This window comes from Lagenorhynchus albirostris, chromosome 4, assembly GCF_949774975.1.
Source record: "Lagenorhynchus albirostris chromosome 4, mLagAlb1.1, whole genome shotgun sequence".
Classification (NCBI taxonomy): Eukaryota; Metazoa; Chordata; class Mammalia; order Artiodactyla; family Delphinidae; genus Lagenorhynchus; species Lagenorhynchus albirostris.
In genome coordinates this window covers 45142858-45170582 of record NC_083098.1, presented here as the reverse complement: position 1 = coordinate 45170582, position 27725 = coordinate 45142858, and the positions used below count along the sequence as shown (strand labels likewise).

At 40.7% G+C, this 27725-nt stretch overlaps 1 protein-coding gene across 1 annotated transcript in view; it reads left to right on the top strand.

Moving 5' to 3' along the window:
• Positions 1-27725, top strand: part of FRAS1 (Fraser extracellular matrix complex subunit 1) — a 467475-nt gene that overhangs the window by 159366 nt on the left and 280384 nt on the right. Inside the window, exons 3-4 of the mRNA XM_060147971.1 lie at positions 18996-19103; positions 26435-26527. Of these exons, the coding sequence (XP_060003954.1) occupies positions 18996-19103; positions 26435-26527 (201 nt within the window). The remainder of the gene's footprint in view (positions 1-18995; positions 19104-26434; positions 26528-27725) is intronic.

Genomic DNA, 27725 nt, shown 5'->3' with positions numbered 1-27725 from the left:
CTACGCCACCATCAGTCTCCGCCCGCGAAAGGGCTTCCTAGTGTGTGGAAACATTTCTTCTTCACAGCTCCCTCCCACTGGTGCAGGTCCCGTCCCTATCCTTTTGTCTCTGTTTATTCTTTTTTCTTTTGCCCTACCCAGGTACGTGGGGGGTTTCTTGCCTTTTGGGAGGTCTGAGGACTTCTGCCAGCTTTCAGTAGGTGTTCTGTAGGAGTTGTTCCACGTGTAGATGTATTTCTGGTGTATCTGTGGGGAGGAAGGTGATCTCCACATCTCACTCTTCCGCCATCTTCCCGGAAGCTTCGATTGTCCTTTTTAATAAGGTATGTTACTTTCTTATCCTTTTAAAACTTTACACCTAATCCCAAATATAAGGCAGCATGCGCGGTGGTTAAGAACACAGACTGTGGCCAGAATGTGCTCTTCGGTTCGGACCCCAACTCTGCCCTTTATGACTTTGTGACATTGGGTAAGTTAGTCAACGAGAATGTGGAATTCGTGTCTTCTCGCAACCAGGGCTCCTACCAGTCACAGGTGGGGGACCACGGACACCTCCAAACTCTGGAACTCCACACTCCCGAGGCCCTCCTTTCACGTGCTGCCTCTCCCCTTCTGCACAGATCTGTAGCATGTATTTTATACGTGTACATATACACACATGCACCTATAATATACACACTTATGTATATATACATACACATATGTTATATATATGTGTTAATAGTTGCTTAGTAAATAGTTGCTATCAGTATTGTATGGACATATAACTTGTATACTGGACATTTTAAAAGGGTTTTGGGAAGTCATATGTTTAATTTTTTTAAAAAAGCAATTATCCCTATGGTATCGTATTTTGAAACGTTATGAAGAGTGGTTGGTAAATTGATGAACATGGTCATGAAATGCACACGTGAGAAAACCATCCAGCAGCTGATGGACTACTTTATAAATTCTGCACAGGGGTGTAGTGATGATCCTTCCGAGTAACAGAGGTCATGGAGAAATTTGTCTGGATAGAGGAAAGGTCTGAGGTTGGAGAAGTGGAAGCCCCTGCTCTACCCTGTAAGTTCGGGGCACTGTGCCAATAAATGCAAATGTCTTACCTAATTTATCCTCCCGGGTAAGTTTTTTTTTTTTTTTTGGGGGGGGTGGTATGTGGGCCTCTCACTGTTGTGGCCTCTCCCGTTGCGGAGCACAGGCTCCGGACGCGCAGGCTCAGCGGCCATGGCTCACGGGCCCAGCCGCTCCACGGCATGTGGGATCTTCCCGGACTGGGGCACGAACTCGTGTCCCCTGCATCAGCAGGCAGACTCTCAACCACTGCGCCACCAGGGAAGCCCCTGGGTAGGTTTTATCATCTTAATTCTTTTTACATAAAAGGAAACTGAGGCTGAGTCAGGATAATTATCTTGCTTAAGGTTCTGTAATTATTAAGGCAGGGAGCTAGATTCCAACCCAGATTTGTTTGACTCCAAAATCCATCTCTAGATTATGGATGATGCAGTCTACTCTCTGAATTTTATGGAAGAGGATCTGAGACCCACGCAAGTGACTTGTCTCGTGTGCCCAGCTTGATAAAAGCAGGTTCTGACTCTCAGTCCAGTCCTCTTTTCTATACTAGGTTGTTTCTCCAGTTCTTGTCTTTTGCTTTGCTCTCTAATTGTTTCAGAAGTCTTGTTTCTTTAACTGTATTTCAAGTTCAAGGGCAAATATAAGGGACTGAGTTGTATTCTTCTGTCTCTGGTTTGGGCTGTATTTTTTGATATCTTCCATATTGTATAGCACAATGATAAATCCTCAATAAATTCTTGGTGAATTGAATTCTTAAAGGAGTTGGTCTCTGAAATCCTATTTTGACTGAGGCAGAGGTATAAATACATACAAATATACATATATACATATTGGGGTTTTACTTTGAGAAATTCAGTCGATATTTTATGATAAAGGCTCTCAGTGCTATTGTATCCACTGCTCTGTTTTTAAACAGTCTGACCATCTTTATCTTTTAACATTTTTGTTCAATGTAATCACTGATATTTTAAGGGTTATATATACCATCTTACTATTTGTTTTCTATTTGTCACTTCTGTTCTATTTTTCTGTGTTTTTTCTTTTTGTCTTTTGGATCAATCTAATCATTTTTGTACTTAATTTCCCATTAGCTTGTTAGTTATACATGCTTTTACTAATCCTTTAATGGTTATCCTAGAGATTACAATATGTAGTAATCCTTTTAGTTATCTCTTCCCAACTAATACTAGAACCTTGAAACACTTCAGCTTTATTTATCCTTCTACTATCTTTTTTTTTAACATCTTTATTAGAGTATAATTGCTCTACAATGGTGTGTCAGTTTCTGCTTTATAACAAAGTGAATCAGTTATACATATACATATGTCTCATATCTCTTCCCTCTTGCATCTCCCTCCATCCCACCCTCCCTGTCCCACCCCTCTAGGTGGTCACAAAGCACCCCACTGATCTCCCTATGCTATGTGGTTGCTTCCCACTAGCTCTCTGTTTTACATTTGGTAGTGTATATATGTCCATGCCACTCTCTCACTTTGTCCCAGCTTACCCTTCCCCCTCCCCGTATCCTCAAGTCCATTCTCTAGGAGGTCTGCATCTTTATTCACGTGTTGCCCCTAGGTTCTTCTGACTGTTTTCTTTTTTTCTTTTTTTTTTTTAGATTCCATATATATGTATTAGCATATGGTATTTGTTTTTCTCTTTCTGACTTACTTCACTCTGTATGACAGTCTCTATCCCTCTACTATCTTATGTATTATTGTTATTAGGCATTTTAAACTTGCATATATTTTAAATCCCACAAGATGTTAGCATTTTTGTTTTGTACAGTTATTTATTTAGATTACTCACATATTTGACCTTTTGATTACTCAAAATTCCTTCCTACATTACTGTGTTTCCATCTAGAATCATTTTTTCTTTGCCTAAAGAACTTCCCTTAGTATATATATATTTTTTTAGTTTGAATTTGTAGGTGACAAATTCTCACAGGTTTTATTAATTTAAAACATCTTTATTTTACTTTCATTGTTGAAGGATATGTTTGCTAGGTATAGAATTCTAAGTTGATGGTTGTTTTTGTTTCTCACTTTAAATATTTGTCTTCTAACTTTCACCATTTTTTTTTGTGTGTGGAGAAGTTAGCTGTCCATAATTAAATTTCAAATTAATTATGTTTGTAGATATTGTATCTGATGAAATATTCATAGTTTTTAAAAAATCTGCAATACATGTTTTTATTGTCTTCTGTTATCTTCATAAAGTTCTAAACAAAATAAAGTACCATCTTTCTTTGAGTTACATGGTAGTTAAGTTCCTGGACAATTCAGTGTATGTTATTACCACTCAATAAATTCTTTATGTTTATGTGTAAAACAGATAGGAACAGTTAAGGTATATAATCAGATAACTATAAACAGATTTTTCATTGACATGAATGTTTTGTGGGACATTTGAAAGTCATGTGGAAGTGGGACAGTTTTTCTTAGTGCAGGATTGTCTTGCTCATTACATGACATCTGGAATTTATGATCCTTGTCTATTAAATGCCAGTAGCATCCTAACCTTCATTCTTCAGAGCAAATTTTTAAATGCCTCTTGGAGTGTCATCATCCCTGTCTAGGAGCCTGCTTTACATTAAATAGTGAGGACTGGTCACCAGTGATGCTGCCTTTGACTCAGGGCCTCTGCTGGGCCTGACAACAGACATAGTAGGATGTGGCTTTATATAGTTGAATGTGAGCATCAGTACAACTCCCAGCCATTTACTGGGTGGTCAGTTGAACTAGGTCAGCTGCCAAGAGGCTGGCTAGAGGAAAAAGTTAGGGATGAAAGTTTTGCTGCATAGCTTCCAATGCTATGACACAGTTTTGATGTGCTGGAACACAAGAGCATAAGGCAGACAAGGCTCGCATTCAGGCAGAAATAGACGGGCCTTTTTAGAGCAAAGGTCTTGACTGAGACATAGGTCTAGAAGGCTGGATCTCAAACAGCGCGTATTGAAAATGGCTACCGCAGCTGCAAGAGCAGCATGGAGAGTGAAGTGTTGTTGTCTGTGTGTTTGACTTTCAGCAGTTACATCACAAAATTGCCAGCAGTTATTTAAATTTGGGAATATCTGTGCATCCACCCATCCATCCATTCATTAAGTCAGTCAAAATCATTATAAGTGCCTGCCATGTTTCAGTTACTATGGGAATACAAAGCTACCTCTATGTAAAGAAATTGTCCTTACTCTTGGGGAGGTAGATAAATAAAGTTCTAGATAGGTAGATAGGTAGCTTTTTTACCTATCTACCTAGTAGATAGGTAAACAACTAATTATAGAACAAATGATAATGATCTATTGGGGGAGGAAGACAAGAAAATAAATAATTTTAATATGAGAGATCATGGTATAGCTATAATTTAATTTCATGTCCAAACATTTTGAATGTTTAATTTTTTTTTCTTCATTTGCCTTAGGAATAGGAAATGAAGTCTTTGAGAGCTGAATTGTTAGAGGAAAAAAAAAGCAATTTCAAGCTTAAGCTGTACTAGAGTCTCACTAGTATCTGGACTACTTAAAGTGGAAATATGAGGAAGACTTTTTATTCATTTTAGAACTTTTTCTGTGGTTGACATCTCCCGGAATTTATGAGGGTTATTTTGTCATTGGAGTCCTCTTAGTTTGGGCTTTCACTGTAACAGGATTGTGTTAGAACAAATGAAAAGCTGGGTGTAAAAATAGAAGAGCTAAGCCTGTGTTTCCATTGCTTCAGAATTTGGAATGTGAGCACATTCACTGGGTATTTAATCTTATTCTATATTTTGCAGTGTTCCTTGTGTGTGTGTGTGTGTGTGTGTGTGTGTGTGTGTGTGTGTGTGTGTGTGTGTATACTACTCCAGGAGTATAGTTTCCACAGCACTCTATAGTGGAATATTTTGTAAACATTTAAGCAGTGGGAAAGTTAACTTCCCCTTATCTTGAAAGCTGGAGGGATTTTCTAAAGCTCTAAATGCTACAACTGTTCCCTCTGTCACTGAAAATACCGTGGTCAACTGGTTAAGATTGTGGCAAGTGACCAAAGTCATAGCTAACATTTATTTAGTGCTTTCTATGCACCAGTCACTGTGCTAAGTAAGTACATTAGTTTATTTCACCTTCACTGTCACCCCATTGGGTCCTATCTTACCCTTAGTTTATATATTAGGAAATAGAGACTCAGAAAAGCTAAGATTTGTCTAAGTTCCCAAAGCTAGGAAGTAATTGAATCGGTATTTGAACCCAAGTTTATACACTCTACCATATTGGCATTTGGCATTGCTACTTGAGCTAGTGTGCTGTATAACTTTGTGTTCATAGACCAATGCTGTGGGTACAGAGGTGGGTGTGGTGGGGAAAATGTAAGTTTCAAAATCAAATGGCCATAGGTTCAAATATAGGTACAATCACTTACAGGCTTTGGGAATATCACCTAACCTGTCAGAACCTTGGTTTCCTTATCTGTAAAATGGGGATATGATAATATGTATCTCAAAATATTTTAGGAAGAAATATGAAAGATGTGAATGTGCCAAAGTAGCTGGAACCCAGAAGGTGCTCTCTTTCTCCTTTGTCTTTTCTGTACCAAATAGAACTTGGAGGAATAGACTGGGTTTTTGGAAGTAGGGGGAGCTTTGGGAACATGAGCAGGGAAATATTGACTTAGTCACGGAGGCAGAGAAGGCCTCCCGGAGGAAGTGATATTTCAAGTGAGACTTGGAGGATGTGTGGAAGTTAGATTAAGAGGGGTGGAAGTGGGCTGTTGAAGGCTTGGGGAGGCTGTTAGGCAGGTAAGTCACTTAACCTCACAGTCCTTTCCTCTGTAAATTTAGCAGCACTTCCCTAGGGTGCCGCACCTTGTTGGCCTCTTAAAGTGAGAAAGTGGAAGTAAGAGTGACTTGAAATGGTAAGACTGCTCTACAGTATCTATCTGTCTATCTATCTATCTAGCTATACACACACTACATATATAAAATAAGGCACATATATATAATAAAGAATTCATTCTTTTTAAAATTTAATTTATTTTTTTATACAGCAGGTTCTTATTAATTATCCATTTTATACATATTAGTGTGTAGAGAACAAATATATATATATATAATAAAGAATTCATTCTTTTTAAAATTTAATTTATTTTTTTATACAGCAGGTTCTTATTAATTATCCATTTTATACATATTAGTGTGTAGAGAACAAACGTATGGACACCAAGGGGGGAAAGTGGCGGGGGCTGGTGGTGGTGTGATGAATTGGGAGATTGGGATTGACATGTATACACTAAAGCATTCATTCTTACTGATGCTATATGATAACAGTGTAGCAAAGAAGAAAAAGGATGGTTTTGAATCCCAGATCCACCCGTTAGTGGATGTGCTCTGGACAATTCACTCAGCCTTTTCGCACCCTATTCCCTCATTGATAAGATAGGGTAGTGATGCCTTGTCCGCAGGGTGCTGGGAGGGGCCGTGAGACACTGAATGTGTGGCAGATCTGGAGAAGTATTGGCCCTTGGTGGTAGCTTGTTCCCTCTCCTTTCTTTGCCCTGCCTCCATCTATGTTAGTGCACTATTATAAGAAGACATGTACCAGAACATGATGTTAACTTGCCATGCTGTTCAGGGTCTCTTGTCAGACAACTGAACAAAGACATTTTCAGTTATGTATAGCAGCTATCTTTTCATCTGGGATTCATGCTGTTGCTTCTGTATCTAAGTTGATCTTCTTATGGCTGATGCCTTCAGGTTTATCATTTTAAGACAACAGCAGGAGGAGATCAGGTACAAGCTAATCACTCCAGGAGGCCAAAATGCGAAACTGCTTAGGCCCTTGATGTGCAAAACAAACTCCATAAGGGGGTACTGTATGGAGCAAGCCTTTGAAATAGGTCTCAAACAGGAAGTGGATCACCATTTTCTCTTTTATTTGGCATTGACTTGTATTAGTCCCTCCTGAAAGGGGAGAATTTGATGTAAATACAAGGACTCATCTTTTCTTAACAGTGTGTCGTCTGCTCCTTTTTATTTGGGGCTGGAGGAGGAGCTTCCCATGAACTTTAAAATGAGACCAAATGAAAAAGGTATTATTTATCTAAGCTGTCTGAGGAAGGGCACTTGGGTGAAGAATTGAACTCTGAAATAACCTTATGAAAGTTATTGATTCGTTCCTTTATGGTTCCTTGGCAAACGAGAACCATTATTTCTGTGTCTGAGCTGGAGCTGGGTCAGAGAACCCTTTTATATGGATTATCTTTCCTGAAAACCAGACTTGTCAGGAAAATGAACCTCCAGAAATAAAGACACAAGGCCCAGTGGAATATTGTGGTCCTTTCATTGCTTTGAAGGACAAGTAGAGAACACAGTTAATTTTTTAAAATCTCACTGACTGCAAGGGGGTTTGGGGATAACGCAGGAAGTTTAGCTGAATGGCTCACTGTTAGGTATTTGGTGGGTGGTTTTATTTAACTCCCCTCCCCTCATGCCAGTTCAACTCCAAGGCCCAGATGCTATGTACTTATGGTTGGCAGGAAAAAGGGCACCACATGTTTGGTTTTTCTATCTTACATTTTGAAAGTAACTTTACAAGATCACATAAGTTACATATTTTGTTATTGAAAAAATAGAAAATATGGATAAGGAAAAAGGAAAAAACAAAAAAAATCAAGAATCCTCACCCAGGAACGACCACCTTTCGCTTACTGGTTTGTATTATTCCATACTTTGTTTCCATGCACAAAAATATATTTTAATTATAAAAAGGCATTATATACTATTTTGTAATTTAAAAGCACAACTTTGAGGTTGCTTTATTCCTCCTTTCTCATTTTTGGCCTAAGAAGCTAAGGGGATTTAAAATGAGATGAATTAATCAATACCTAAAATAGGGTTATTATAACATTCAGGTGAAAGAAAATTTATGTCGATAGTTGATATACTGCTATTGTAGAGTACCATAAGTAATATCCCCCCAGAAATTTGAATACTCATGAGGGATATAGTCACTGTTTATTTTTAGCATTAAACAAATGTTTAATAAATATTTAACCAAGTGAAATAGTTTTTGTTGTGTTTTATGAAGCACCTTGCTATGACTGTAAGGTATTTAGGGACGAAGGCACTATATTATCTACAACAACACTTTATTTTTCACTTATTATTAAAATTATTAAAAGCCGTTTAGATTGCTTTTTAGGTTTGTCATAATTTAATCCTTTAATCTATATTTTAGTGAAAAACTATTATAAGACCCTTTCTTTTGCAGCGTGTGTTAGATTGGAAGAGAGGATTATAAAGTGACGGAATTGCAACGGTAACATGGACACTCTATAACATTTACTTCACAGTGTTAGTTTTTTGAGTTTTAGCGATTGAGGCACTCTAGCATCCCTACCTTCATAAAACAATTTTATGGCACCATAGAAATTGACTCATTAAATATATGGCCATCTATCTAGGCCTTGGTAAAGGGCTCGTTTTATTTAAAGTTAGCCATAAATTATTGACTCTATGAGGACATTAATATAAGGAAGTTTTTCTGACAATGCCTAGATGAAGAAAATTTTTCTTTGTAGTTTGATTCCAGTGACCTAAGAACCTTCCACATTATGGGGATTTTGTAGTGATGTCACTTGAACATTGTTTTCTCAAGGCCTCTTGTCCTAACTGGGGTATCTCAAGTCATCGGGATAGATATTTCCTTGAGGATAAGCAAGTACTCAGGGTTGTTCACTAATGAATTCAGCCAACACTCAGGAATCGTGCCAGGTGAAGGGGCTGTACAGAAAGGAATAAAGCGAGCTCTCCTTCCTTGGAGAGTCATAGACTAGTGTGAACAAATTAAATGCTTCCTGGGCCCAGATAAGTTTAACTTTGAATTAACATAATGAATGTTATGAATGAAAGTGAAAAATTATTTCATGTTTTTAGAACATCCTGTTTAGAGTTCAGTAAGCTGAGTCCAGTGATTGAGAGCTGGGAAAAGGTATAATGGACTGTTCTGGAGGCTAGAGTCACTGAGGAAATAGTTGAGGTATAGGGAAGGACTTGATGCCTGGTGGAAGAATGCCACATCTGGAGAGAGTAGCGATGACAGGCATCTTAGAGCCACATTGAGCTGAAGCTAGTTCATGGAGCTCGCATGATCATCTGAGGTCTGAGTGAAAAGGAAGATGGGTTCATGGTTACAGAGGCTTTTCCAATTATCTAAGTAGTCTTGAAAATGCAACCTGTGGATTCATTCCTTTCTTCTAATGCAACATCCTGGGTCTTTACAGTGCTAGGGGTCGTAATTAAGTAATAATTTCACTCCATTGTGCCTTTGTAGGCTGGAGTGGGAAGATGGGAAAGTCAAGGTACTTAGGGGAATGTTTTCATTCCGAGAAAAGGAAATGTTTAGACGATATTTTCTAAATGCCTGTGACACCGTAGGAAGCATTTGGATTAAAAATAAATAACATTAAAAATAACTTAATGGGCCTTTAGTAAGTTCCAAGCACTGTTCACATCTCTTTAAGCAAATCATCTCATTTGATCCTTTCAATAACCCTCTGAGTTTAGTACTTTATCATCCCTACTTTACAGATGAGGAACCTGGGACACAGACACCTTGATAATGGACTCACTGGTGTCACCATTAATGAATGGTGACACCAGGAGTCAAGTCCAGAAGCCTGGCTCCAGAGCCTGAGTTCTTAGGTCTCCTACAGCTTCGTGAACTCGAGCAAATTGCTCAGTCTCTCACGTCTTGTTTCCTCATGTGTTCAGTGGGAATAGTCATGATAATAACAGTGCCAGGTTCATAGCGTTGCCATTCCTGTAAGAGCTTTGCATAGCGTTGATGAGCAGTTGCCTACCTCTCTGCTGGGCCCACTCTCTAGGGTGATGGCAGAGGTCAGGAAAGCAAACGAGGCCACCCTCCTCCAGCACCACAAGTGCCTTCTCCTACCAGCACTTCCTGTCAGCATAAGGGATCAATAAACAGTAGTCACCGACTTTGTGAAGTTGTCATTTTCATTTAATCTGTATCCTGAAGCTGATATCGTTTTCTTAAATCAGCAGGGAACATACATTACATCGTGCTTGAGATTGAAATTCTTTTTTTTTCCCTCAACTATTTGTCATTGCTTTCTGGGTTAAGAGTAGACTGTAGTTGGCACACTATTGCCAATTTCAGAAGAATGTGCTGTAACAATAAAGAGAAAGAAATTCAGAGGTATTCCAAGTCAGGTTTTATTTATTTTTTATTTTTTTAACATCTTTATTGGAGTATAATTGCTTTACAATGGTGTGTTAGTTTCTGCTTTATAACAAAGTGAATCAGGTATACATATACATATGTTCCCATATCTCTTCCCTCTTGCGTCTCCCTCCCTCCCACCCTCCCTATACCACCCCTCTAGGTGGTCACAAAGCACCGAGCTGATCTCCCTGTGCTATGCGGCTGCTTTCCACTAGCTAACTATTTTACGTTTGTTAGTGTATATATGTCCATGCCACTCTCTCGCTTTGTCACAGCTTCCCCTTCCCCTTCCCTGTATCCTCAAGCCCATTCTCTAGTAGGTCTGTGTCTTTATTCCTGTCTTACCCCTAGGTTCTTCATGACATTTTTTTTCTTAAATTCCATATATATGTGTGAGCATACGGTATTTGTCTTTCTCTTTCTGACTTACTTCACTCTGTATGACAGACTCCAGGTCCATCCACCTCATTACAAATAGCTCAATTTCGTTTGTTTTTATGGCTGAGTAATATTCCATTGTATATATGGGCCACATCTTCTCTATCCATTCATCCGATGATGGACACATAGGTTGTTTCCATCTCCTGGCTATTGTAAATAGAGCTGCAATGAACATTTTGGTACATGACTCTTTTTGAATTATGGTTTTCTCAGGGTATATGTCCAGTAGTGGGATTGCTGGGTCATATGGTAGTTCTATTTGTAGTTTTTTAAGGAACCTCCATACTGTTCTCCATAGTGGCTGTACCAATTCACATTCCCACCAGCAGTGCAAGAGTGTTCCCTTTTCTCCACACCCTCTCCAGCATTTATTGATTCTAGATATTTTGAAGATGGCCATTCTGACTGGTGTGAGATGTCTCATTGTAGTTTTGATTTGCATTTCTCTAATGATTAGTGATGTTGAGCATTCTTTCATGTGTTTCTTGGCAGTCTGTATATCTTCTTTGGAGAAATGTCTATTTAGGTCTTCTGCCCATTTTTGGATTGGGTTGTTTGTTTTCTTGTTATTGAGCTGCATGAGCTGCTTATAAATTTTGGAGATTAATCCTTAGTCAGTTGCTTCATTTGCAAATATTTTCTCCCGTTCTGAGGTTTGTCTTTTGGTCTTGTTTATGGTTTCCTTTGCTGTGCAAAAGCTTTGAAGTTTCATTAGGTCCCATTTGTTTATTTTTGTTTTTATTTCCGTTTCTTTAGGAGGTGGGTCAAAAAGGACCTTACTGTGATTTATGTCATAGAGTGTTCTGCCTATGTTTTCCTCTAAGAGTTTGATAGTTTCTGGCCTTACATTTAGGTCTTTAATCCATTTTGAGCTTATTTTTGTGTATGGTGTTAGGGAGTGATCTAATCTCATACTTTTACATGTACCTGTCCAGTTTTCCCAGCACTACTTATTGAAGAGGCTGTCCTTTCTCCACTGTACATTCCTACCTCCTTCATCAAAGATAAGGTGACCATATGTACATGGGTTTATCTCTGGGCTTTCTATCCTGTTCCATTGATCTATCTTTCTGTTTTTGTGCCAGTACCATACTGTCTTGATTACTGTAGCTTTGTAGTATAGTCTGAAGTTAGGGAGCCTGATTCCTCCAGCTCCGTTTTTCATTCTCAAGATTCCTTTGGCTATTCGGGGTCTTTTGTGTTTCCATACAAATTGTGAAATTTTTTGTTCTCGTTCTGTGAAAAATGTCATTGGTAGTTTGATAGGGATTGCACTGAATCTGTAGATTGCTTTGGGTAGTAGAGTCATTTTCACAATGTTGATTCCTCCAATCCAAGAACATGGTATATCTCTCCATCTATTTGTATCATCTTTAATTTCTTTCATCAGTGTCTTATAGTTTTCTGCATGCAGCTCTTTTGTCTCCTTAGGTAGGTTTATTCCTAGATATTTTATTCTTTTTGTTGCAGTGGTAAATGGGAGTGTTTTCTTGATTTCACTTTCAGATTTTTCATCATTAGTGTATAGGAGTTCCAGATATTTCTGTGCATTAATTTTGTATCCTGCTACTTTACCAAATTCATTGATTAGCTCTAGTAGTTTTCTGGTAGCATCTTTAGGATTCTCTATGTATAGTATCATGTCATCTGCAAACAGTGACAGCTTTACTTCTTCTTTTCCGATTTGGATTCCTTTTATTTCCTTTTCTTCTCTGATGGCTGTGGCTAAAACTTCCAAAACTATGTTGAATAAGAGTGGTGAGAGTGGGCAACCTTGTCTTGTTCCTGATCTTAGTGGAAATGCTTTCCGTTTTTCACCATTGAGGACGATGTTGGCTGTAGGTTTGTCATATATGGCCTTTATTATGTTGAGGAAAGTTCCCTCTATGCCTACTTTCTGCAGGGTTTTTATCATAAATGGGTGTTGACTTTTTTCAAAAGCTTTCTCTGCATCTGTTGAGATGGTCATATGGTTTTTCTCCTTCAATTTGTTAATATGGTGTATCACATTGATTGATTTGTGTATATTGAAGAATCTTTGCATCCGTGGGATAAATCCCACTTGATAATGGTGTGTGATCCTTTTAATGTGCTATTGGATTATGTTTGCTAGTATTTTCTTGAGGATTTTTGCATCTATGTTCATCAGTGATATTGGCCTGTAGTTTTCTTTCTTTGTGACATCCTTGTCTGGTTTTGGTATCAGGGTGATGGTGGCCTCGTAGAAAGAGTTGGGGAGTGTTCCTCCCTCTGCTATATTTTGGAAGAGTTTGAGAAGGATAGGTGTTAGCTCTTCTCTAAATGTTTGATACAATTCGCCTGTGAAGCCATCTGGTCCTGGGCTTTTGTTTGTTCGAAGATTTTTTTTTTTTAACATCTTTATTGGGGTATAATTGCTTAACAATGGTGTGTTAGTTTCTGCTTTATAACAAAGTGAATCAATTATACATATATATATATATGTTCCCATATCTCTTCCCTCTTGCGTCTCCCACCTTCCCACCCTCCCTATCCCACCCCTCTGTTGGAAGATTTTTAATCACAGTTTCAATTTCAGTGCTTGTGATTGGTCTGGTCATATTTCTATTTCTTCCTGATTCAGTCTTGGCAGGTTGTGCATTTCTAAGAATTTGTCCATTTCTTCCAGGTTGTCCATTTTATTGGCATAGAGTTGCTTCTAGTAATCTCTCATGATCTTTTGTATTTCTGCAGTGTCAGTTGTTACGTCTCCTTTTTCATTTCTAAATATATTGATTTGAGTCTTCTCCCTTTTTCTCTTGATGAGACTGGCTAATGGTTTATCAATTTTGTTTATCAAAGAACCAGCTTTTCGTTTTATTGATCTTTGCTATCATTTCCTTCATTTCTTTTTCATTTTTTTCTGATCTGATTTTTATGATTTCTTTCCTTCTGCTAACTTTGGGGGTTTTTTGTTCTTCTTTCTCTAATTGCTTTAGTTGCAATGTTAGGTTTTTTATTCGAGATATTTCCTGTTTCTTAAGGTGGGATTGTATTGCTATAAACTTCCCTCTTACAACTGCTTTTGCTGCATCCCATAGGTTTTGGGTCTTCGTGTCTCCATTGTCATTTGTTTGTAGGTATTTTTTGATTTCCTCTTTGATTTCTTCAGTGATCACTTCGTTATTAAGTAGTGTATTGTTTAGCTTCCATGTGTTTGTATTTTTTAGAGATCTTTTCCTGTAATTGATATCTAGTCTTATAGCATTGTGGTCGGAAAAGATACCTGATACAATTTCAATTTTCTTAAATTTACCGAGGCTTGATTTGTGACCCAAGATATGATCTATCCTGGAGAATATTCCATGAGCACTTGAGAAAAATGTGTATTCTGTTGTTTTTGGATGGAATGTCCTATAAATATCAATTAAGTCCATCTTGTTTAATGTATCATTTAAAGCTTGTGTTTCCTTATTTATTTTCATTTTAGATGATCTGTCCATTGGTGAAAGTGGGGTGTTAAAGTCCCCTACTATGAATGTGTTACTGTCGATTTCCCCTTTATGGCTGTTAGTATTTGCCTTATGTATTGGGGTGCTCCTATGTTGGGTGCATAAATATTTACAGTTGTTATATCTTCTTCTTGGATCGATCCCTTGATCATTATGTAGTGTCCTTCTTTGTCTCTTCTAATAGTCTTTATTTTAAAGTCTATTTTGTCTGATACGAGAATTGTTACTCCAGCTTTCTTTTGGTTTCCATTTGCATGAAATATCTTTCTCCATCCCCTTACTTTCAATCTGTATGTGTCTCTAGGTCTGAAGTGGGTCTCTTGTAGACAGCATATATATGGGTCTTGTTTTTGTATCCATTCAGCCAATCTGTGTCTTTTGGTGGGAGCATTTAGTCCATTTACATTTAAGGTAATTATCGATATGTATGTTCCTATTCCCATTTTCTAAATTGTTTTGGGTTCATTATGGTAGGTCTTTTCCTTCTCCTGTGTTTCTTGCCCAGAGAAGTTCCTTTAGCATTTGTTGTAAAGCTGGTTTTGTGGTGCTGAACTCTCTCAGCTTTTGCTTGTCTGTAAAGGCTTCAGTTTCTCCATCAAATCTGAATGAGATCCTTGCTGGGTAGAGTAATCTTGGTTGCAGGTTTTTCTCCTTCATCACTTTAATTATGTCCTGCCAGTCCCTATTGGCTTGCAGAGTTTCTGCTGAAAGATCAGCTGTTAACCTTATGGGGATTCCCTTGTGTGTTATTTGTTGTTTTTTGCTTGCTGCTTTTAATATGTTTTCTTTGTATTTAATTTTTGACAGTTTGATTAATATGTGTCTTGGCGTATTTCTCCTTGGATTTATCCTGTATGAGACTCTCTGTGCTTCCTGGACTTGATTAACTATTTCGTTTCCCATATTAGGGAAGTTTTCCACTATAATCTCTTCAAATATTTTCTCAGTCCCTTTCTTTCTCTCTTCTTCTTCTGGAACCCCTATAATTCGAATGTTGATGCATTTAATGTTGTCCCAGAGGTCTCTGAGACTGTCCTCAGTTCTTTTCATTCGTTTTTCTTTATTCTGCTCTGCAATAGTTATTCCCACTATTTTATCTTCCAGGTCACTTATCCATTCTTCTGCCTCAGTTTTTCAGCTATTGATCCCATCTAGCGTATTTTTAATTTCATTTATTGTGTTGTTCATCGTTGCTTGTTTCATCTTTAATTCTTCTAGGTCCTTGTTAAATGTTTCTTGCATTTTGTCTGTTCTATTTCCAATATTTTGGATCATCTTTACTATCATTACTCTGAATTCTTTTTCAGGTAGACTGCCTATTTCCTCTTCATTTGTTAGATCTGGTGGGTTTTTATCTTGCTTCTTCACCTGCTGTGTTTTTCTGTCTTCTCATTTTGCTAATCTTACTGTGTTTGGGGTCTCCTTTTTGCAGGCTGCAGGTTCGTAGTTCCCATTGTTTTTGGTGTCTGTCCCCAGTGGCTAAGGTTGGTTCAGTGGGTTGTGTAGCCTTCCTGGTGGAGGGGACTTGTGCCTGTGTTGTAGTGGATGAGGCTGGATCTCGTCTCTCTAGTGGGCAGGTTCACGTCTGGTGGTGTGTTTTGGGGTGTCTGTGGCCTTATTATGATTTTAGGCAGCCTTTCTGCTAATGGGTGGGGTTGTGTTCCTGTCTTGCTAGTTGTTTGGCATAGGATGTCCAGCACTGTAGCTTGCTGGTCATTGAATGAAGCTCGGTGCCTGTATTGAGTTGTAGATCTCTGGGAGATTTTCACCGTTTGATATTATGTGGAGCTGGGAGGTCTCTTGTGGACCAGTGTCCAGAAGTTGGCTCTCCCATCTCAGAGGCACAGCACTGACTCCTGGCTACAGCACCAAGAGCCTTTCATCCACACGGCTCAGAATAAAAGGGAGAAAAAGTAGAAAGAAAGAGAAAGAGAGAAAGAGAGAGAGAGAGAAAGAAAGAAGGAAAGGAAGAAAGGAGGGAGGGAGGAAGGAAAGAAAAAAGATAAAATAAATAAAGTAAGATAAAATAAAATAAAGTTAGTAAAATAAAAAATAATTATTAAGAAAGAAAATTTTTTTAAAGAAAAAGAAAAAATGGACGGATAGAAGCCTAGGACAAATGGTGGAAGCAAAGCTGTACAGACAAAATCTCACACAGAGGCATACACATACACACTCACAAAAAGAGGAAAAGGGGAAAAAATCATAAATATTGCTCTCAGAGTCCACCTCCTCGATTTGGGATGATTCGTTGTCTATCAGGTATTCCACAGATGCAGGGTACATCAAGTTGATTGTGGAGATTTAATCCGCTGCTCCTTAGGATGCTGGGAGAGATTTCCCTTTCTCTTCTTTGTTCACACAGCTCCCAGAGTTCAGCTTTGGATTTGGCTCCGCCTGTGCGTGTAGGTCGCCGGAGGGCGTCTGTTCTTCGCTCAGACAGGTTGGGGTTAAAGGAGCAGCTGCTTCGGGGGCTCTGCCTCACTCAAGCCGGGTGGAGGGAGGGGTACAGAGTGCGGGGCGGACCTGCGGCGGCAGAGGCCGGCGTGACGTTGCACCAGCCTGAGGCATGCCATGCATTCTCCCGGGGAAGTTGTCCCTGGATCCCGGGACCCTGGCAGTGGCGGGCTGCACAGGCTCCCCAGAAGGGGGGTGTGGAGCGTGGCCTGTGCTTGCACATAGGCTTCTTGGTGGCGGCAGCAGCAGCTTTAGCGTCTCATGCCCGTCTGTGGGATCGTGCTTATAGCCGCGGCTCGCGCCTGTCTCTGGAGCTCCGTTAAGAGGCGCTCTTAATCTCCTCTCCTCCCGCACCAGGAAACAAAGAGGGAAGAAAAAGTCTCTTGCCTCTTCGGCTGCTATAGACCTTTTCCGGGACTCCCTCCCGGCTAGCCGCGGTGCACTAACCCTCTGCAGGCTGATTTCATGCCGCCAACCCCAGTCCTCTCCTTGCGCTCCGACAGAACCCCGAGCCTCAGCTCGCAGCCCCGCCCGCCCCGGCGGGTGAGCAGACAAGCCTCTCGGGCTGGTGAGTGCCGGTCGGCACTGATCCTCTGTGCGGGTATCTCCCCACTTTGCCCTCCGCACCCCTGTTGCTGCGCTCTCCTCCGTGGCTCTGATGTTCCCGCCCTCCACTACCCGCAGTCTCCGCCTTGGAAGGGGCTTCTAGTGTGTGGAAACCTTTCCTCCTTCACAGCTCCCTCCCACTGATGCAGGTCCTGTCCCTATCCTTTTGTCTCTGTTTATTCTTTTTTCTTTTGCCCTACCCAGGTACGTGGGGACTTTCTTGCCTTTTGGGAGGTCTGAGGTCTTCTGCCAGCTTTCAGTAGGTGTTCTGTAGGAGTTGTTCCACGTGTAGATGTATTTCTGGTGTATCTGTGGGGAGGAAGGGGATCTCCGCGTCTTACTCTTCCGCCATCTTCCCTTTCCGCCATCTTCCCCTTGTCCCCTATATTTCTTAAATGACTTCGGGTTTTAAGCACATTCTCTGAAAGCTTATACGTTTACCATTTCTCAGCACAAAAGGATGACTTCATTTTTCCTTGAGAATGTTGTGCACAATCCCTGTAAATCTGGACCAAACAGCTGGGTACCATAGCCTAGCCAAGTTGACCCTTGAAATTAACTGTCACATTTGTTGTCTGCCTTTGTGTGAAAGCATCCGTTGCTAGCATCCATCGTTTTCCTAGCTCATCCCAGTTCAGGTTGAGTGCTAATATTGTGATGACTCTATCAAGAGTTTAGAAACTTCCCTTACTCCTCCCCAAAGTATTTGAGTAGCACTTCAATTGTTTGACGACCAGAGGATGAGGAAGTATAGAAAGGAGGACAAAGCCTTCACTAAGCGACTTGTGAACTGTGAGCTCTTGGTTTAGAGGACCTACAGTGTGCTGGGCCCAGGACGGTGCCTGCTTTGGGCACTCACAGTCTGGTCCAGCCAGGATAACAGGAATGTAGATGAGTGCAGTGAAGCGTGGCAGTGTATGCAGGACACAGTGGGGTCACTGAGAAGCCGTGAGGAGCCGCACCTGAGTGGAGGGTTCAGTGTGCAGGATTAAGGGTTAGGAAGTGATTTGTTCTTGAGGTTGAGGCTTGAAAAAAGTGTATTGCTTTGTAAGCTCTCTTTGGGGGAGTCACGGAGAAGCAGGGATCCAGGTAGAGGGTAAACTGTGAGGCCAGATAAGGGAGGCTGGGGCTGTCCAATGGCTTGACCAACTAGAGTGGATGAAAGTCTCAGAACTGTGAGATTTCCCGAGGCCAGGGAGAGAGGCGAGCGCCAGATGATGGGGTCTGTACTTTATCCCATCAGAGGTAAAGGTGAGCCATGGAATAGATGAGCATTGGTGGATATAGTAGCAAACAACTGGGAAGTGAAGTGTGAGGTGCTGATAGTATCTAGTGGCACAAGCTGCTCTTAGGATGCTGGTTAGCTAGTCTAAGTGTCATTTTCCTGTGAACATGCTCCAATGGTGTCTGCTAGTTAACAGCAAAGAGAAACCTCAAGTCTGAGAGCAGCTTGTCCTCCTGAGGTTTCAGTCCAATCGATTGTTTTTCTCTGGGTATTGACAGCTCCTTGCTGCATGCCCTTGTCTTTGGCTACGTGGTTTGACTGTGGTGACATGGATTAGACTGTATTGCCTCTCCGGGTTTAATCAATGCCCAGCAAGCACCGTGTGTATCCGTGACTTTCCTTTGCCTTTTAATTGTTCAGGGTGTAGGGCTGTTGATGGTACCAAGTTTTTGTGCTCATACCTTGACTGATCAGTTTTTAACTCAGAGCTTATGCTTCTTTGCAGGATGCCACCGTTTGGAAGCCTGATTCATGCCAGAACTGCCGTTGCCATGGTGATATCATTATCTGCAAACCTGCTGTTTGCAGAAACCCTCAGTGTGCCTTTGAGAAGGTATGGTATCCTAACTGTTTTCTAAATGTAAAGTCAGGGAATGGTAGGGTATTTGCATTTTTTCGGTCATCTGGTTTTGACATTTATCCCAATCTCTAATTGCAAGGTTTAGGAAATATAGGAGAGAATTTTAACATATTGTATCTAAGAATATCTTAATTCCTGTTTATTGGGCATTTACTCTGGACCAGGGGCACTCAAGGTTAAAACTTAAAGGTTTTTTTTTTTTAATTTTTTTTAAAGAAGATGTTGGGGATAGGAGGTTATTAATTAATTGATTTATTTTTGCTGTGTTGGGTCTTCGTTTCTGTGCGAGGGCTTTCTCTAGTTGTGGCAAGCGGGGACCACTCTTCATCGCGGTGCGCGGGCCTCTCACTATCGCGGCCTCTCTTGCTGCGGAGCACGAGTTCCAGACGCGCAGGCTCAGTAGTTGTGGCTCACAGGCCTAGTTGCTCCGTGGCATGTGGGATCCTCCCAGACCAGGGCTCGAACCTGTGTCCCCTGCATTAGCAGGCAAATTCTCAACCACTGTGCCACCAGGGAAGCCCAAAACTTAAAGGTTTTATAGTGTTATCCCATTTAATATTATGTGGGGTAGGTATCTTTATCCCCACCTTACAGATGAGGAAAGTGAAGCCTGGAGATTTTAGGCAACCTAATAGGATTATGCAGTTAATAAACTGTTGCCCAGAGATCTTCCTTGGGTCTGACAGATGCCACAGCTACTGATACTAACCACAACATTTTACAAGCCATTGAACTCACTGAAAGTCAGAATTGACTTCTCAAAGATGATTTTCTAAAGACATTATTTGTTGTGCAACTGATTGTATCATCATGCTGTTGTTGGGCTACCTAGGATCATAGGATAGGGTTTGACTCAAGAAATCTCCTGGTATTTAACCAAACGTGTGAGGGATAGTTCTTCCTTTTCCTTTGTTAAACTTTTTCATTTTTTTGACTACACATCTATTCTGTTAGAATTTTGTTTTTCCACGTGCTGACTCTTTTCTTTTTAAAGTGAATCTACTTACAAAAAAAGGCTTAAGCTTCAAATTTGAACATTTGAAACCCCCTGGAGAAGACCAATTATTTTCTTTAAAAAGCTTTCTGTCAATTTCACAAGCACAGTTTATTTTTCTAGTTTTCTCTCTCCCCACCCCATAATAAATAATCTTGAGTCTTTATGCCGTCTAATGCTAAGAAGTTTCTGTTTGTTTCTAACATGGGAGTGAAGGTTCTGTATACCTTTAAGGGTATTTCTCAATTTCTGCATGGGTATATTTCTGAGAAGCTGCATGTACGTCAAATGTTGGTAAATTTGATAATATTTCGCTGTATGTCGTCAGGCTATTTCTGGAGTAACCACTCCTAAAAGATCTCTGTTTTGCTTGCTGAGTAAATCTGGGCTGGTTTTGTAAGGACCATGAAGACATGCCCTCCTCCACTCCACGTGAATAATTATGGCATCATGGAAGAAGCACTGAATTAAATGTTAGAAGACATAGGCTGTATTGCTGAAAGCTAAATGTGTTCTATACCAGGGGTCAGCAGACTAAATGTGGCCTCTACCTGTTTTTGCATGACTTGTGAACAAAGAATGGTTTTTACATTTTTCAGTAGTTGGAAAAAAACAGCAGAGAACAGTATTTTATGATGTGAAAATTGTATGAAATCAAGTTTCAGTATCCATAAGTAAAGTTTTATTGAAACACAGGCACACTCATTTATTTATTGTCTACAGCTGCTTTTGTGGTACAATGACAGAGTTGTGTAGTTGTGATGTAGACCATATGTGGCCCCCAAAGGCTAAAATATTTACCATCTGGCCCTTTATAGAAAAAGTTTCTGACCCTTGTTCTATACCAAGTGTGATTTTGTCCATTCCTAATTTGTTCTTCTGATTTTTCTCAGTAAATGAAAACTCCCTTCTCCCAGTCGCTCAGGCCAGTAAACTTAGTATCATCCTCCCCACTTTCTCCCACATCCCACATCCAGTACATTAGCAAATCCTCCAGCTTTTCCTTCATGAAACAATACACTGCAGATGCAACTTCTCTGCTTTTACTCTGGTTCAGCCTATTATCTTTTTTTTTTTTTTTTTTTTTTTGCGGTACGCGGGCCTCTCACTGTTGCGGCCTCTCCCGTTGTGGAGCACAGGCTCCGGACGCGCAGGCTCAGCGGCCATGGCTCACAGGCACAGCTGCTCCGCGGCATGTGGGATCTTCCCGGACCGGGGCACGAACCCGTGTCCCCTGCATCGGCAGGCGGACTCTCAACCACTGCGCCACCAGGGAAGCCCTATTATTTTTTTTTTTTTTTTTTGCCTGCATTCTCCCTGTAGCCTCTTAACTTGTTTCACTCTTTCTGTCCTTGCCTTTTTCGCTGTAATCTTGATATAGCAGCCAGGGTGATCCTATTAAAATTTAAGTCATCATGTTGCTTCTCTCCTTAAACCCCTCCAGTAGCTTTTGATGGCTTCTCTTCTCACTTTGAGTAACTCCAAAGTACTGCTGTACCCTCTGATTAATTGACTAGTCTCCCCGCTCCCTCTGCTTCAGACACCAAGCCTGCTTGCTATTCCCTGGATTTGTGCCAGGCATACTTCTGCCATTAGGGCCTTTGCACCCTGCTGTTCCCATTGAAATTATCTGTCTATCTATCTATCTATCTATCTATCTATCTATCTATTCCCTATCTAATCTATCTATTTTGACCCTTTACTTCCTTTAAGTCTTTTTCGAATGCCATTCTTTTGAAATTGCAATTCTCCGCCCCTTACCACGCATTTCCTATTCATTTTCCATGCTTTAGTTTTCTTCTTGGCACTAACTACTGTCTGACATACTCTATATTTTACTGATAGTTCTTGTTTACTATCTCTTTTATTCACCGTGTATCCTCAGCACCTACAATTGCACCTGATACATGGTAGGCACTCAATAATTATCTTGTGACTGAATGAATGAATACATGAGAGATGAAGCTAGAGAATTGGTAAGTTCAAGGTTATGGAGAGCCTTGTATGCTGTACTGTGGAGCTTGGAATTTTATTTTTAAGGTGATAGAATACTAATGAAGGCATGTGGGTAGAATGGCCAGCTTTTCTTTTTGAAAGATCTTTCTGGTTTTTCAAAGGTAATGCGTAATATTGGAGATGAGGAGATCAGTTCAGAGGCTGTAGGAATAGTCCAGATGAGAGGATGAGAACCTGAATCGGGGCACTGGTCATGTAGGGATCAAGAGGAAGGGCAGCCTCAATAAGTACTTAGGGGATAAATCAGCAGAACTGAATGAAGGTACGAGGGTGAGAGAAAGGAAAAGAAAAGGTGACTCACATATTTATGGCTTGATGACTCATTGGCTAGCTGAGCCACGAACTGATATTGAGAATATATGAGAATGAGGAAAAGCATCTTATCTGGGAGGAGAACAATGATTTCAGTTTGGGGCACATTGAGTTTGAAGTGTTCGTGGAAGAGCCAGGTGGATATGTCCAAAAGGCAGCTGGAGAAGACAGAGTTGGAGATATAATGTGGGTATCATTAGCAGGGAGACAGTAGTGTAAACCTTTTGAATTAATGAGCTCATCCAAAGAGATTGTGTGAGAAAAGAACACAAGACCAAGGGTGGAATTTGGGGAGCACCATCATTTAAGGGGAGGTGAACATAAAAAAATGGGAACTTAGGACGATGAAAGAGACATGGTCAGAGAGATAAGGAGTAAGAAATGATCAGAGAAGAGAGCAGTGTTGTGGTAGCCAGGAGAGGAGGGAGTTTCCAGAAGGAGTTTGTATCAACAGTGTTGGTCCCAGGTAAGGAAGCAAGTGGGAGAAGAATTTAATATGATCCATTGAATTTGGCAACATGTAGGCCACTGGCGGCCACACTGAAGTTGGTGTCATTGAAGTGATGGGACTGTATGCAGAGGCTCGAGGAGTGAATGGGAAGTGGGCAAAGGAAGGCCAAGTATGTAGGCTCCTCCCAGGGAGCTTCACTGAGAATGGAAGAAAGAAATGGGATGTTAGGCAGACACCACCACATCCGTGAAGTGTCTTTGAACCTCCCATCCCCAGCCATCGAGCCTCTTGGGTGTTGTTGTGTGCTTTTGCTTGCCGTTTTTACAGCCCTTGACCAGACTGCAAATGCTTGTTTATTTGTCTGCTGAAGATGCTTAGTCAATATTTTTAGAATAACCAAACAAGGGAAGGGAGAAGGTTTTGTTTTGGCTTTTGATATTGCTATGAAAGAGACATGATCACCTTGAGAGGGAAAGGGGGCTGACCTAGAAGAGAGAGAGAAGTGGAAGATATGGGGGATGGGGGAGACAGAGCGACAGAATGATAGAACTGGAAGAGGCCTTTAAAATGGATTTAGTCAGGCTTTCTCATTTTATAGACAAAGAAACAGACTTTTAGTTGTTTAGTCACTTGCTCAAAGATGCAGAGCTGGGGGGCTTCCCTAGTGGCGCAGTGCTTGGGAGTCTACCTGCCAATGCAGGGGACACGGGTTCGAGCCCCGGTCCGGGGGGATTTCACATGCCGCAGAGCAGCTGAGCCCGTGCGCCACAGCTGCTGGGGCCTGCGCGCCTGGAGCCCGTGCTCCGCAACGGGGGAGGCCACCGCGGTGAGAGGCCTGCGCACCGCGGCAAGGAGTGGCCCCCGCTCGCCGCGACTGGGGAGGGCCCACGTGCAGCGACGAAGACCCAACACAGCCAAAAAAAAAAAAAAAAGATACAGAGCTAGACAGTGGCACAGCCATAACAAGAACCTTAGTCTCTGGCTCATGAGCCAGTGTAATTTCTACTCCACCATGTCTTTCCTTGTGTATCTCAGGAACATGTGTTGTTATTTGCACCTGCTGGGTACACTTATATTAGCTCATGGCACAATGAATCACCATTGTATCCTAAACTAAATTATTACTGTTATTAATAGTAACTTGGGTTCCTATCATTTAAAAAAAATTTTAAAAAGCCCTTTTACAATGTATGTTTTGCTCATGGATTGACTGGAAATAACCAAGTGTCAGTGGTAGTTCTGCTAGATATTTGTATCTATCTATCATCTATCTGTTCATCCTATTAACCATATATAATAGATTCTGTATTCATATCCTATATCCATATAGAATAGCTAGCTATAGAGTTAGATAAATAAGGTCAGAGAAAGAGAGACAGAGACAGAGAACGACTGAGAGGAAGAGAACAGAGGCATTTAGAACATCAACTATCTAACCCGGCCCTGTCAGAACCAATCTTCAGGATCTCTGAATAACATATATACAAAGAGGACAATGCCATGCAAAGGGGCACTGTATTACATTGTGGGGTTTCGGCCGCAAACTTCAATGTAGATAGGAATAGTGTTTACCTAATCAAGCTGTTGTGAGAGATTATATATATATACATGACATATATCTACGTATATGTATACATGCACACACCCACATACGCTTAGAAGAGTAGCTGGCTATTCTAAGTACTCAGTTTTAGCTGTAATTATCACATGATCATCATCGTTATTGTTAGTTGGTTCGTTTAGATCCTAGGCAAGCAATCTTCATTGATGTCTCTTGCCCAAGTGGCCACTTCCTAACGCTCCCAGTGCAAAGCCTGCAGGGAAATAGGCTTATGTGTTCCCTGCAGCCCACAGCTCACAAGGCTATGCAAGGTTACATGGTTAGGTAGCAAGAACTCCCTGTCTTTCTTTCTCCAAGTGCCACATGCAGAATTCTTTGCTCCTCCTGTAGCCCCAAATCATGTTCCAACAGAAGTACAATAGGTAGATGCAAGATAGGGAACATCCACTGACAAATAAAGAATATCATATCTATAAAATGAGTTTTGAGGGCCAAATCTGAAGACCAGTTTTTATATGAATCAAAGACAACTAATTTGGGGGCACAAAATATCTCTTGAAGTCCTCAATTTTTTCTGCCCTTCTCCCTCGCTCCCTGCTTCCGTATTAGAATACAAACAACACTTGGATTATCTCATTTTCTATCCGGATGCTTAGTCGTAATTAGGTTAATGTATTTTCTATATTTACTCTCTTAGTGGAAGTTAGACAAGTGTAGGTTCTACTCGGGGTTCAGAGGGCACTTTTGTGTATAGTCATTAATGTTGCACCATATGTACAATTTTATAAAATCCCATATCATATAAGTTTTATCCTTTATTAAGCAAATAAGAATTTGGTGATCACTGTTACTGATGTATTTATCCGTTTAGTGGATTAAGAGTTGTGAAATAGTAGTCCCATTTCCCACCCACTCTTGAGGATGTAGTTCTGTACAATTAACATTCTCTTGTAGGTACAATTCTTTTTAATGGAAGCAGCCCCAAATAACAAAGAAACATTATGACTTACATAATTTTTTGAATCTACCAGCTGAATTCTTTGTAGGCTTTTATTCTGTGGACAAGTCATGATTTCCTGGTTAATTCAGGATCTCCTACCATTTTCGATCAAAATCACTAATTACCCCTTCTGCCACATCTCTGGACTTGAGGAAATGCTAAGTGGAAGAGCAGGTTGAGTCAGAGGGTCTAATAGAAGGATTGGGTCCCAAAGACACATGTATGTGCCATAGTTTTAATAATGTTGGATAAACAGATCCTTCACAGTGGCAAATAGATGGTTAGTTAACATGTGACAACTTCCCAATAAATCCTAAGGTATCACGTGGAGGCCCATTCCCTGGATAGTGTCAGGTATTGATAGGAAACACAATTGCAATTATAGAAACCCTGATAAACAATGTAGATCTTTCTTGGAGCCCAGGAATCCTATCCAGCTCCCCACAGTACACGTGCAACCTCCACAGCCATGCTGTTTCCTCTCCCTGCTCTGTCCTTCTCTCACCTGCCCCTTGTGCTTTGCTACTCTGTGTCCCAGGTCAAAGTGAACATTAGAACTTTAGCTCCCCCCCAAGCTGGCTCCATCAGGCATCTATAGGCTGTTAGAAGACCTGCCAGCTCTGCGGCCCTGCCCGCCCAAGTCTTCTCTTCTCTGTTTTTGGGAAATAGAGCTCTTATCTCACCCCTACTGCTTTTCTGGTGTGACACTCAGATGGAGCATTTCTAGTGAATAAAATTCTTCACTTCATTACATGTGAAAAGATGTAGACAGTTTTCAAGGAAATTACTGTCACAAGGGGGTTCATCTTATCTTTGAGAGAAGCTCATCTTGACAGAGGGAATCCTTTTCGTTAGTGTGTTCTGTTTATCCTGTTTATTGTTGTCACCCATGGAAACTCATGAGAGTTAGTGACTCTGATGTGACTGCTCGTTGCTGCTACTTTACACTGAGCTGTTTTTAAATGCTCAGGGGGAAGTGCTTCAAATACCCGCCAACCAGTGCTGCCCTGAGTGTGTGCTGAGGACTCCTGGATCTTGCCATCATGAAAAGAAAATTCACATGGTAAGTATTTTCTGACCCATGGTTGATTCAGTGTCTGTAGATCATTGACAAGGTAAAGCTGACAAGAGAGGATTTTTTTTCCCCTTTGTTTGGACGGTGGAGGACCTCAAGCTTATTTGACTTTCCGTGGGCATTTAGGTTTCTTGAATAAGATTAAAACTGTCCTATTTACTGTCCCATGTAAATATTTGTCAGTTGAATTCGTGTCTGTATAAAGAATAGTCTGAGAATGTTGATGATGAAGAAGTTGTAATGCTGAATAATAAAAGGGCCACCTTGCCTTTGTGTACCACATACATTTTTTCACTTGATTTTATAAACAACCCTGAGTAGGTGAGTAGAGCAGATGTTATTACTCCTGTGTTAAAGATGGAAAAGTAGAATTGCGAAGACTATAAGTTACTTGCCCCATATAGTACCAATAAGTGGTGTAACCTGGCCTAGAGCCCTGGTCTTTTGTTCCTCATTCAGGGTGGAGTTTCTAAACTTCAGCACTATTAACACTTTAGGCTTTGTCGTGGGGACCATCCTCTGCATTATAGAAGGATTAGCAGCATCTCTAGCCTCTACCCACCAGTTTGTATCCTCTGAAGTCCTGACAGCCAGAAATGTCTGTAGGCATGGCCACATTTCCCCTAGGGGGAATGAAAATGAAAATGCTCGCCTCCACCACATTTAGAACCACAGTACTAGAAATCAACCCTGAAGTTCTTTTATTATACTTTCTCATTCCAGGTCCTGTAGGATTAATTTAGAGATATTAAATACTGATTTTAAAGGACTATTGCAAGGTTTATAGTAGAAAATATGAAAATGGGATCACTACAATTCATCTCCACTCATGCCGACATGCTCCCCCGAGGCAGCAGGTGAAGTTGAATGTGTTAGAAAGAGGCTCTTTGCTTTAATCTTCATCTTCCACCTGATACAAAACTTTCCCCAAGTTAGTGTCTCTACCCATTCAGGAGAGAGCATAGGTTAGCCGGATTTGATATACCTACTCTAGGCTGCTATTCAGTGTGTGTACCTAAAACTCCGTGAGTACAGTGTGCTTTCCCCGTGGGACAGGATCACCTCGCTTAAGCCACTGTCTCCACATTACCCGAGGAAGTCACTCTTTCACTTCTGCACAATGTATTGCTGAGTGATACCCAAGCAGGATCTGTGCCTGCATACCACGTATCACCTTGTGCTGCTT